At 42.5% G+C, this 13,074-nt stretch overlaps 1 protein-coding gene across 2 annotated transcripts; it reads right to left on the bottom strand.

Annotated features, from left to right (window-relative positions):
* Positions 1-979: 979 nt before the first annotated feature.
* On the bottom strand, positions 980-6,537 carry zgc:153372 (uncharacterized protein LOC767695 homolog). 2 transcript variants are annotated; one of them, XM_055880942.1, is made up of 10 exons: positions 6,424-6,537; positions 4,401-4,531; positions 3,890-4,040; positions 3,522-3,658; positions 3,309-3,378; positions 3,077-3,158; positions 2,717-2,848; positions 2,409-2,551; positions 1,811-1,894; positions 980-1,627 (listed from the first exon to the last, which is right to left on the bottom strand). In XM_055880942.1, the coding sequence occupies exons 1-10, from the start codon at positions 6,535-6,537 to the stop codon at positions 1,526-1,528; spliced, it is 1,146 nt and encodes a 381-aa protein (XP_055736917.1). In that variant the 3' UTR covers positions 980-1,525. The 2 variants fall into 2 exon arrangements, with proteins under 2 accessions (XP_055736917.1, XP_055736919.1); XM_055880944.1 differs by lacking the exon at positions 6,424-6,537 and adding an exon at positions 6,022-6,254.
* Between the last annotated feature and the right edge of the window lie 6,537 nt (positions 6,538-13,074).

The following is a 13,074-nucleotide window of genomic DNA, read 5'->3' as shown; positions in this document are numbered from 1 at the left end:
CACATAAAGATGCACTTTGCAGAAATCGTTCTGCCATTTCCTGGTTGCTAATATTTTAAACATAACCTTAACCACACTGCTAACCTTGACCTTAAGACCAAAAAGCTCATTTTTACGACAGCGACTATTTAATCTCAGGATGCTGAAGAAATTCAGCATGTCCCGAGGGCCCTCACAGTGTTCTACAGGAGCCCCATCGAGAGCAAACTGTCTGGCTGCAACTCCACCACCAGGGAACGCAAGGCGTTACAGTGGATGGTACACTCAGCCTGCCCTCCAGGACACCTACACCAAGTGTTGCAGGAAGGCCAAGAAGATCCTCAGGGACCCCAGCCACCCGAGCTATGGCCTGTTCTCCCCCTTTCCATCACTCAGATGAGGGCAGAATATGAGCATCATGGCAAAAACTGTAAGACTGGCCAATAGCTTCTACCCCCAGACCTTCAGGCTGCTGAATAACCACCACTAAATCAGCTATCTTCTACCCCTTTCACTGTACCCTGTAATTACATCTGCAACCCTGTACATGTGACTATTAAACTAATCTAAAATATAATCTAATCATGACTAATGGTGGCTGTGGTAACTAGTGGAAACCCTGCTAGTCTGGCTACTGCCGCAGTCAAAACAACTGGGAACTAGGAAATCTCTGACTTCCGAGCTTTCAAGACAACTGGGAACTCGGAATGGTCATCCAACTCGGAATTCCAAGTCGGACACTCAGCATCTTTCTTGGACTCCGACCTGAAGATCACTGACATCATGATTTGACCTCGTTGTAGGTAATGTGGGTCACATTAGCGAGGCCCAAAATCACCACCACACACAGAATACTCCTAGATACAAATAAATATCTGAAACTGGCAATTTTGTTGAATTATTTATCTTCTCTTTTGTGTGTTTGTCAAGTGATCTATGTGTATGGGCTGGTGGGACCTTCAGCCTGTGTGCATGTAATTTGATAATTTAACAAGACAAGTCTTTTTTTACAAATTTAATTTTTACATTGAATGACTGGGCGGGCCTTAGGCGTCCACATCAGTGTGTAAATAAGTTAGTATATAGGCTACAGTCTCATGTATTATCAAGGAAATGCTCCAAATGTCACATAATAAAATAACCATTGCCATTCAAATCTATGAGCTGGACATGGGAGGAAAATATAGTATTTCAAGGCACAGTAGGCTTTTCAGTCTGAAAAGAAACACTTCAACCCTTTTTATATCATTTGTGCTACATAGGTAGGGACATCAAAATTGACGTCTTTTCTGTCACATTGGGTGATCCAAATAACCTCTCCTTCAAGTGCACTTGTTCACTTCCCTTCACTGTTATGAAATGACTGGTATAAGAAATATGGTGGAAACTCCCAATAGCCCAGGCCAACAACAATCCAATGATTTTAGATTTGTGGGAAGTAATGAATGAGTGCACACTTCAGGAGGAAGGAGAGACTATTGGGACATACACCCTGTCACTCTGAGGAGGGTCCTTCATGGATATGATGTCATCCAGGTGTAGTTAGTTAGGTCTCCCCACAGCGTCCTGCGGCTTTGCCTGTTTTGGAGCACTGCTTCACTGAGGAGCCCAGCTTATCGGCCAGCAGAAATGGGTTGAGGTGGCCGTACTGAAAAGGGACAGTTCAGGATTCAAATGATCACCAGTAAACGCCAGTTGAGGTATTTGCGGAGTAGCTTTATTTCCTATAATAATAATAAAGTCCCTGATTGCTTTTGGGTACCATGTTACTATTGTAATTACATGGCTATTACAGAGCTATAAGGTGTTACCTTTGTAAAGTGGTACCTACCTTCTGGATGCAGAAGTCCGAGGAGAAGCGAGAGCACTGAAGGATAGCAGCCATCTCCCCATCCACCTGCAGCGCCACGTCCTTCTGCACAGCACAACATCACAGGGATTATTATACATCCACTTAACATATTAGACAACCCACACAATTTGTGCATTGACCTAAAGTAGTGTGGAATCCATTTGTATGTATAAAAGGTGTGTGTATCAGTGGTCCATACCAACTACTGTATCAGTATGCATACACAAGTAAAACAGTTGTTCATAAAATAAGGGAACAACATGACCTTGCTACATAAACAGAATGCTGCCTTAATGAAAATGGCTTAGGTGAGGGTAGTCCTATTATGCTGTGTTTCAGTGTTCTCCAACCCTGCTCCTAGAGAGCTACCTTCCTGTAGGTTCACTCCAACCCTGCTCCTAGAGAGCTACCCTCCTGTAGGTTCACTCCAACCCTTGTTGTAACTAACGTGATTCAGCTCATCAACCAGCTAATTATTAGAATCAGGTGAGCAAGATTGAGGTTGGAGCGAAAACTACAGAACAGTAGTTCTCCATGAACAGGTTTGGAGAGCCCTGCCGTGTTTGCACCAACATACCTTGAAGCAGTGGGAGGAGTCAAACTCCAGCTGACATGGGTAGTCAGGCACTGTCCCCTTGTAGGTCACTATTGCACTTGACATCTCAAGCTTTTTGGGCAACTTGAAGAGCCGGTAAGTGCCAGATGCATAGCTAATATCACCTGCAACACATTGGAAATGGAAGTGACTGACTAGGCTTACATTTTTTATACTAAATGCTTCTAGATCCCATTAATAAATGTGCTATTAGTTAGGTTAGCGTAAGAACTGCATACCTTTTCCATCCTACAGTAAGTAGCCTTAGACAGTCATGGAGATGCATATACCTGCTTTCTTTTTGAGCTCGCAGTTGTGGACCTCAATGTGACTGGCTGAGATGAGGTGAGGCGTGCTGAAGCCCACCTCCTGGACCAATGAGATAAAGTCGCGCCAATAGAGGGAACCGCCCATTCCCTCACCTATCACAAAACACAAAAGAAAAGAGAACATCATCAGTGTGAAGTGCAGTTCTACAACTTGCACGGCACACTCGGGTCAAGTGAAACCACTTATGGGTATATTGAGATGTCACCAATGAGACTAAATCTGAAAAATATTTAAGATAAGAGATAGGCTTTTCTACAGAAGCAGAATATGCATTACCAAACATTATTTGTCTGCTAGGAAGGTGCAACTCGATCACTTACCCCACAGAACTGAATCTTCTTTTAAGTGGTCAGGAACAACATTGCTAGCATACATGTCACTGTAGTACAATTCACCACCCTCCTATATCACACAGGAGAGATGGGAGAGAGACACGGGCAAAGAAAGGAGTACTTTTCATGAGACACAGTCACTGCCATCTGTATTTTATAAAGCCCAGGGATACTCTTTTGAATAATCATGTTATGCAATGATAACAGGCGGACTATTTACCTTGAGGACCTTATAGGCTTCACGTAGCACCGTTTTCTTATCAGGGCATAAACAGATGACACAGTTTGACCTGGAAGAAACAGTAAATAAAAGAAGTGGATTTTTGTTCACTTTCCCAACAGATCGTGACACAGTAAAACAGATAAACGATCAAAAGAGAAAGAAGGACTCACTGTTTTGATAGCAAATGAACATGATTGTTCCTCAACTTACACTATGATATCCATAGAGTCATTCTCAACGCCAGCTGCAGTTAGCTTCTCCATATACCCCTGGAGGAAGGTGGTGTTGGGTTTCTTAAAGCCAAACTTCTCCTGGTGGTATGGGATGTATTTACGGGAGACTAGAATCTGAGAACAAAAAATACATTTAGTAGCCGATTTTACACATTCATTTTTGTATTGATGACCCCAGCCTGAATTTAATCCATGATGCTGGCATTGCAAGGACCGTGCTCTACCAACTGAGCCATACACTACCACAGCAGAAAGCAGAGTATCACACACCAATGTAATAGAATGATTGTTAGATTACTGAAGATGTAGGGTGAGTGAATATATAGGTCTAGGTGCTATACATACCAGTTCCTCAGTCATATCAATGCCTGTGACATGGCCAGTCTCGCCAACCAGTTTACTAAGGGCATAGCAGTCTCTGCCGGAACCGCTGCCCAGGTCCAAGATTCTGCAGCCCTGAAGTTTCTCTGGAACAGGAAGACCACAGCCAAAGAACCTAGAACAAAATGACATATATAGCCTTTCGTGAATGAACACTTTTCCCTTTAGCTAGCACTGACTTTGCTGATAGCTACTTTATTGAGGAAAAATGTACTTACTATGACTGTGATATGTGGTTGTCCCACCTAGCTATCTTAAGATGAATGCACTAAGTAAGTCACTCTGGATAAGAGTGTCTGCTAAATCTGGAACAAAGAGTGTGTGTCCTAACCAGTTTCACATTTGCTGCAATATTAGTCTTTATTCGTGTATATTGGTTGGAAATGAATGTATTCTACTTCTGTATCATTATACAAATAGATACATTCTCAACAGAAGCAGTCCTGAATCAATTGGTTCATTGTCATCGTCATACCGTTTGGTTACTTCAGGGTGAACGAGATTGAGGGCCTCTATAGCACTCTTGGGCATTGGCCTGCAGGGTAGAGAGCAGGCAGCATTGGTCTGCAGATCACAGGTGGACTCCAGGCGAGAACCATAATATTGCTGAGGAAGAGATCAAAATATTTAAATGTCACTATTAAAATACTTGGTACCAGTGTTTCCCAAACCTCTCTGTACTTAGGTGTCCCCAACAACTGTTCCACTGATCTTGAACAAGCACACTCATTTAATTGGACATGATCATCAATGCCCTGATGTAATTTATATGCAGACCTCAAGCACTACCCTGATGGTACTTGATTCCATGTATCATGCAGCTCTTAGGTTTATTACCAACCAAAAGCATCTGAACACACTGTTGGCTAGTCTTCGTTGACTCTACATAGGCTTAAACATTGCTATACTATATGAATTATGATCTAAGGCAGTTTTGGTAAAACTGACACTATTTTTGTTCTTCTTTAATAAAGTCTGAAAATAAATACCAGATATGGTCTCACTCCTACTTACTTTTAACAGTTCCTAAAATAAGAAGAGATCATGTCAAAAAGTGTTTTAGCTAATCAGCTCCGTGGTCCAGAACAGCTTGAAACCCCAGAACCTTGTTTCCTTGGAGGAGTTGAAAACTTTTCTTGACTCACATGTTACTGAGGAATGTGATTGTCATTAGGACTTGATGCGGTGGTATATATGATAGATTTTTTATGACATTTGGATGTTTCTGGAATTGAAATGTATTTGTGTTTACGTCAAAAACATACTGTACAGACATGTTACAGTATATCTGATATTTGTCTCAAACATTGTTCCCCCCACTGGTGTCTTGGTTGAACAAGGTCTTTCTTGAAAAATAGATTTTATCTCAATGAGACTAACCTGGATATATAAAGGTTAAATAAATAAAAATAATAATAAATCATGCCCTTGACTAGCTGAATATGGGGGCAGTCTCCAGACACAGATTAAACCTAGTCGTGGACTAAAAATCACTTTCAATATTGAGTTTGGTTTTTAGTTCAGGACTAGGCTTTATCTGTTTCAGAAAAATCACCCAAGACAATGTGGAATAGGAATAGGTTTCCAATTTCTAAATTCACCTGTCTGCTCCCCAGGCAACGTGATATGATATTGTTGCAAATTGGAACCCGTGTCCAGGGACTGTAGAGCCAAACCCCTAACCCAGAGGTAGGCAACCCTGGTCCTGGAGTGCCTCAGACACAACATGTTTTTGATTTAACCGACCTGGAAGACCAGGTGTGTTGAATTTAGGCAATCAATGAACTGATCAATTAGCTCAGCTGAGCAGGTGTGGTGCCTAGTTGGACCCAAATCCTGCAGTACACCAGGAAAGGGGTTGCCTGCCCTAACCATTATTCTGATAGAAAATATGATGATACCCTTTCAAAAAGATTGCAGTTTGAAACTGCAGTCAACTGGTGTTTTGGACGCAATAATTGCAGAATAATTTACTGTAGTTAAACAGTTATTTTGGACGCAGTATTTGCAGCATACTGCACTCTAACTACACGTATACAACAGTGTACTACAGTTACTGCACTGACGGCATCTTTTTTTCGTAAGGATAAACCTACCTTGACATTGTCATGCACTTGTTTTGTTGACATAATGACCGGAGGAAATGGTTATTTGAAGCCTGATTTGACTGTCTAGACACAGAAATGCGGACAGAGTGGTGGGGTAATGTCCGTGGAAAGTACTCTACCTGTCCTCTCATCTGTTAGCGCTAAAATACGTAATCTTTTTAACCCTTTTGCTTTCTTTTCAAAATGTGTAGAATATTTACTACAAGACAGTGGCAACGGCATGTTGCGCGGTGTTGTGTTGAAAGATCGATACAGGGAACAAGGTGCAACACTTATTACCCATACCTAGGCTGAGGGTAGGTACTCTAGGAGATCAAAACAACGTCTTTCTTTAGCTACCTTTAATAATGTGTAGCTACATGCATGGTTGTAATCTCAAAACAAACCTACCTTGACATTGTCATGGACTTGTGTTGACATGTTGACAAATAAATATTTTTTTAGAAGCAGACTCAGGATGAACTTTGAAATCCTTCTTTTTCGAGGTTTAACTGCGGTTGGCATTGAATATATGTTGCATTACCGCCACCTACTAGACTGGAGTATAACTCCCTTATGCTTTGCTTATTTATTTTTTCCCCCAAAAAATACCCTACCATCTAACACTACACTCACAATAAATAATAATGAATACCATACTCCACTATTTAAATGTATTTAGTCCTACCTCGTGACAACAACCTGAAAGGATGGGACATCACCACTTTTTAAATAAACATGTTTAATAATACAAAAATCAACTTACATTGCTACATCGAACATGTCTAACTTAACAAAACACAGGTATTAACAAGAAAACGCTCTAACATGCAAAAAATATCAATAAAATAATACAAAAACTAAACAATTTTAGTGCAATTGTATTCACTCTGAAAAAAATCTTATGATTCAGGAAGATGTTATTCTTGTTGTTATTCACTAGGGTTAATGTTTTAATATGATAATTAAATTCAATCAGAAAAAATTGTAATTTTGGTAGAGAATTTTGGAATTTTTGTTTGTGTATGAAGTATTTGGCAACAAGAATTTAAAAAATGAACAATAATTTCAGTGGTCTTGTTATCATTGCAATAGTAACATATTATATCTTTCATGTCAAAAACATAGGCAGTGTTCATAATGGTAAATAAGTATTTTGCAAGGTTTTCCCAAAATTCTGACACAAATTTACATTCAAAGAACAGGTGAGACAGATTCCCACCTTCTTTTTCACAGAATACGCAGATATCAACAGCCACAAATTTGGATATCATAGAATTACATGGATATATCTTATGTCAAATTTTCAAGTGCACTTCCTTAACTTTGTTTGGTATACAGTATTTGTAAGGCCTTTTACCATGCATTTTTCCAGACAATGTCAGGAATAAGCATGTTCCAGAAAAACTTTCCTCTCGGTGTAAGTTGGTTTTGTGAATGAAGAATTTGTCTTATATATTTATTACAACAAGATCTATCAAGTAAGCCCACGCCTTCCAATCTGAGTTCTGGATAAACTTTGTGATCATTCCCAAAGCTAAGATGAGTTTTCATTAGTGTAGTTAGACCACTGGGAACGGCAGAAATAAACTCTCTGAAAGGTATTGGAAACTCTTTCAATGTTATAAATTGTTCATATGTGAGAATATTTCCCTTGTTGTCGAAAATATCAAGAACAAAGTCAATATTCCTCTCATGCAAGCTGGGGTAGAACAATGACTTATTCCTTACAGTTATGTCTGAATTATTTCACAAAAGAGCTTTATGTGGGAAAAGATTGTGCAGGAAACATATTTTCCAGGCCATTATAGCTTGTTGGTGAAACCTAGCCAATTTAGCAGGTAATCTTTCAGGAATATAATTACATTTCAGTAAAAATTGAAGACCTCCCAATTTATTAAACACATTATTTGTAATGAAATACCATATTGAATCAGTATTAATCCCCCCCCCCCCCAAAATCAACCAGTTTATCTTGAAAGTGTTATTTATGTCAACAAAATCCAACACTTCTAGACCGCCTTCAGCTCTTTTGTTAGAAAGGACAGCTTTTCTGTGAGACTTTTTTTCCAGATGAAGTCAAGAAAGGTGTTATTGATCTCTTTACAAGTAGCTGGATTTACACATAACGATAATGAGGGGTACACAAAACGAGACAGTCCCTCTGCCTTGGACAGAAGTACTCTCCCAAGTATAGAAAGATCTCTTTGTAGCCAATTATTAAATCTATTTTTTGGTTCTCTTAATTTTAGGAGTGTCACGCCCTGGCCTTAGTATTATTGGTTTTCTTTATTATTTTAGTTAGGTCAGGGTGTGACATGGGGAATGTTTATGTTTTGTTGTTTTGGGTGTTTATTTGGTAAAGGGGTTAATGGGTGTAGTATATGGTTTTGTGTTGAGTGTAGATGTTTAGCATTGTCTATGGTGGTTAGTTATCTAGGAGAGTCTATGGTTGCCTGAATGAGTTCCCAATTAGAGACAGCTGATTTCGGTTGTCTCTGATTGGGAGCCTTATTTAGGGTAGCCATAGGCTCTCATTGGTGGTGGGTAATTGTCTATGTAAGAACGTTTGTAGCCAGTGTGTGTAAGTGCACAACGTTTGTAGCTTCACGGTCGTTTTGTTATTTTGTTGTTTTGTTAAAGTGTTTTGTTCGTGTTCATCTTCGTGTTGTTATAATAAAAGAAGATGGCTTATTTTCCAACTGCTGCATTTTGGTCCGTCAATCCGCCACACGATCGTGACAGAATTACCCACCATAGGACCAAGCGGCATGGAAGGCGGCAACAGGACCTAACCACAAAGGATTTCTGGACATGGGAGGAGATACTGGATGGTAAGGGGCCTTGGGATCAACCTGGAGAATATCGCCTCCCTCGTGAAGAGCTGGAGGCAGCGAAAGCCGAGAGGAGGCGATATGAGGAGGCAGCACGGAGACAAGGCTGGAAGCCCGTGAGTACAACCCAAAAATTTCTTGGGGGGGGCCTTAAAGGGAGTGTGGCGAAGTCAGGTAGGAAACCTGCGCCTACTCCCTGTACTTACCGTGGAGAGCGAGAGTACGGGCAGACACCGTGTTACGCAGTAGAGCGCACGGTGTCTCCTGTACGCGTGCATAGCCCGGTTCGGTACATTGCAGCTCCACGTATCGGCCGGGCTAGACTGAGCGTTGAGCCATATGTCATGAAGCCGGCCCAACGCATCTGGTCACCAGTGCGTCTCCTCGGGCCGGCGTACATGGCACCAGCCTTACGCATGGTGTCCCCGGTTCGCCTACATAGGCCGGTGCGGGTTATTCCACCTCCCCGCACTGGTCAGGCGACGGGGAGCATAGAACCAGGTAAGGTTGGGCAGGCTCGGCGTTCAAGGGAGCCAGTACGCCTGCACGGTCCGGTATTTCCGGCGCCACCTCCCCGCCCCAATCCAGTACCACCAGTGCCTCCTCCGCGCACTAGCTATATGGTGCGTGTCTCCAGCCCTTTACCACCAGTGTCTAAACCACGCACCAGGCCTCCTGTGTGTCCCCAGAGTCCTGTGCGTCCTGTTGCTGCTCCCCGCACTAGCCCTGAGATGCGTGTCCCCAGCCCGGTGCCACCAGTCCCGGCACCACGCACCAGGCCTACAGTGCGCCTCAGCCGGCAGGAGTCTGCCGTCTGCACTGCAATGACTGAACTGCCCGTCTGCCAAGCGCCATCTGAGCCATCCGTCTCCCCAGCGCCATCTGAGCCATCCGTCTCCCCAGCGCCATCTGAGTCATCCGTCTGCAATGAGCCTGCAAAGCCGCCCGTCTGCCATGAGCCTGCAAAGCCGCCCGTCTGCCATGAGCCCACTGAGCCGTCCGCCAGACAGGAGCCGCTAGAGCCGCCCGCCAGACAGGAGCCGCTAGAGCCGCCCGCCAGACAGGATCTGCCAGAGCCGCCAACCAGACAGGATCTGCCAGAGCCGCCAACCAGACAGGAGCAGCCAGATCAGTCAGCCAGCCATGAGCAGCCAGATCCGTCAGCCAGCCATGAGCAGCCAGATCCGTCAGCCAGCCATGAGCAGCCAGATCCGTCAGCCAGCCATGAGCAGCCAGATCCGTCAGCCAGCCATGAGCAGCCAGATCCGTCAGCTAGCCATGAGCAGCCAGATCCGTCAGCTAGCCATGAGCAGCCAGATCCGTCAGCTAGCCATGAGCAGCCAGATCCGTCAGCTAGCCATGAGCAGCCAGATCCGTCAGCTAGCCATGAGCAGCCAGATCCGTCAGCTAGCCATGAGCAGCCAGATCCGTCAGCTAGCCATGAGCAGCCAGATCCGTCAGCCAGCCATGAGCAGCCAGATCCGTCAGCCAGCCATGAGCAGCCAGATCCGTCAGCCAGCCATGAGCAGCCAGATCTGTCAGCCAGCCATGGGCCGTCCCTCAGTCCGGAGCTGCAGTCCCTCAGTCCGGAGCTGCCATTCCTCAGTCCGGAGCTGCCATTCCTCAGTCCGGAGCTGCCATTCCTCAGTCCGGAGCTGCCATTCCTCAGTCCGGAGCTGCCCCTTACCCTGGTGCTGCCCCTTACCCTGGTGCTGCCCCTTACCCTGTCCCTGACCCTAGTACTGCCCCTGACCCTAGTACTGCCCCTGACCCTGGTACTGCCTCTTACCCTGGTACTGCCCCTTAGTCCGGAACTGCCCCTGAATGCAATGTGGTTAAGGTGGAGGGGGGTCGTTTGGAGGAAGCCTAGGAGGTGTTTAGGTACTGTGGTGACGTGGGGACCGCGACCAGAGCCGGAGCCGCCACCGTGGATGGAAGCCCACCCAGACCCTCCCCTAGACTGTGTATGGTGCGCCCGGAGTTCGCGCCTCAAGGGGGGGGTTATGTCACGCCCTGGCCTTAGTATTATTGGTTTTCTTTATTATTTTAGTTAGGTCAGGGTGTGACATGGGGAATGTTTATGTTTTGTTGTTTTGGGTGTTTATTTGGTAAAGGGGTTAATGGGTGTAGTATATGGTTTTGTGTTGAGTGTAGATGTTTAGCATTGTCTATGGTGGTTAGTTATCTAGGAGAGTCTATGGTTGCCTGAATGAGTTCCCAATTAGAGACAGCTGATTTCGGTTGTCTCTGATTGGGAGCCTTATTTAGGGTAGCCATAGGCTCTCATTGGTGGTGGGTAATTGTCTATGTAAGAACGTTTGTAGCCAGTGTGTGTAAGTGCACAACGTTTGTAGCTTCACGGTCGTTTTGTTATTTTGTTGTTTTGTTAAAGTGTTTTGTTCGTGTTCATCTTCGTGTTGTTATAATAAAAGAAGATGGCTTATTTTCCAACTGCTGCATTTTGGTCCGTCAATCCGCCACACGATCGTGACAAGGAGAGAAATTCAAATGTTGTCTGACTAAGTGTTTTTTTGACAGATGTATTCCTAAATATTTAACACAGTCCTTTACAGGAATATTTTATATTTCTTTATCATCAGAGTCAAATAAACATAAGATTTCACATTTAGAAACATTCAGCATTAATCCTGATGCAATAGAAAATGCAGTTATAGTATTAAGGGCATGTGCGACCTGGTCTTTGTCTCTTAAGAAAAGAGTAGTATCATCAGCCAGTTGGGAGATTTTGATTTCTTTGTTAAAAATGGTTAAGCCATACAAATTTGCATTATTCAGAATATCTATAGATAGAAGTTCCACAACCAAAATGAATAAAAATGGCGAAATTGGGCATCCCTGTCGTACACTTCTGTTGATACTGAATCTTTAGGAAGTATTAAGGTTTAGTAGCACAGAACTATTTATATCTTTGTAAAACATGCGAATTACTTTAATACAATTTTCACCAAATCCAAAAAGTTTAAGAGACCTAAAGAGAAATTAATGTTCAATTGTGTCAAAGGCTTTACAGAAGTCCAAAAATAGGACAACTGCATCTGAGTCAATTGCATCTGAATAATCCATAAGGTCCAAAACTAAACGTATGTTAGAGCTGGTGTGACGGCCCTTAATAAATCCTGTTTGAGTCTCATTTATAATGGTATATATTCCTTTAATATTTTGGCATAAACCAGAGCAATCAAATTGTAATCAACATTTAATAAAGTAATTGGTCTCCAATTGTCAATGAGAGAAGTGTCTTTATCGGGCTTCGGGAATCAATGAAATAAGGCCCTGTTTCATAGTGGAGACCATTTCCCCATTTTTAATACAATCTTGAAACATATTGAAAATCGGGTCTTCTAGTAACTCCCAAAACTGTCTATAGAATTCAACTGACAGGCCATCAGGGCCAGGTGATTTCCCTTTTTTCATTGAATTCAGAGCCTCTCTAATTTCTTCAATTGACACAGGTGAATCGCAAACTGAGTGGAAATCATCCTCAATTTCAGGGACATAATTCTGAATGTGGCAAATGTAGCTTTCACAACCATCTTCCTGAATTTGAGAGCTGTAAAGGTTTTCATAAAAGGAATTGACAAATGATGATATTGTAATGGGATCTTTGCATAAAACATCGTTAATTTTTAGTGCAGTTATAGATTTTCTTTTGTAGTTTCTCTTTTCATGTGCAAAAAAAGTAACTAGTGTTTCTTTCCCCCTCTTCAATCCATTTTGCTCTTGACCTTACAAAGGCACCCTTTGCCATATCCGTGTAAAGCTGTTCTAATTCTAGTTGTAAAGACTTTAACACAGACTCCTCTTCTTCAGATAGTTTTCTAAAAAAAGATAATCTATCAAGCTTGCTCATCATCTCCTTTTCTCTAAGGTTCTTTAATTGCATCAGCTCTTTGGCGTGTTTAATGGCTACCACTCTGACTTTATATTTGAAAAATTCCCATCTACTTCCATGACCCAAGTCGTTTCTTGCAAAAATATCTTTAGCTAATGATTTGATGTTTTCAATGAGAGTAGTATCTTTTTAAGAAGTGTGTTGTTTAATTTCCAATATCCTCGAGTACCTTTTGATTTTTTAGTAGCTTGTACATTCAGGGAAATCAAGTGATGATCAGAAAAGGGAGCCAACTGATTATCTACATCTAAAACAAATTCTAACAAAAAAGGGGAAATTAGGAATAAATCTATTCTAGATTTACGTGACAGTTTT

The sequence above is a fragment of the Salvelinus fontinalis genome, chromosome 24 (genome assembly GCF_029448725.1).
Source record: "Salvelinus fontinalis isolate EN_2023a chromosome 24, ASM2944872v1, whole genome shotgun sequence".
Taxonomy (NCBI): domain Eukaryota; kingdom Metazoa; phylum Chordata; class Actinopteri; order Salmoniformes; family Salmonidae; genus Salvelinus; species Salvelinus fontinalis.
Note: the sequence above shows the minus strand (reverse complement) of the source record. Positions and strands in the feature narration are given on the sequence as shown.

What these genes read in the sequence shown, in the direction of transcription:
- zgc:153372 (XM_055880942.1), bottom strand. Translation starts at nt 6,537, where the DNA reads ATGCCAACCGCAGTTAAACCTCGAAAAAGAAGGATTTCAAAGTTCATC. An exon ending in TTGATATGACTGAGGAACTG is followed by an intron (nt 3,659 to 3,889) that starts GTATGTATAGCA and finishes TTTTGTTCTCAG; the next exon opens with ATTCTAGTCTCCCGTAAATA. An exon ending in CGAGCTCAAAAAGAAAGCAG is followed by an intron (nt 2,552 to 2,716) that starts GTATATGCATCT and finishes AATGTGTTGCAG; the next exon opens with GTGATATTAGCTATGCATCT.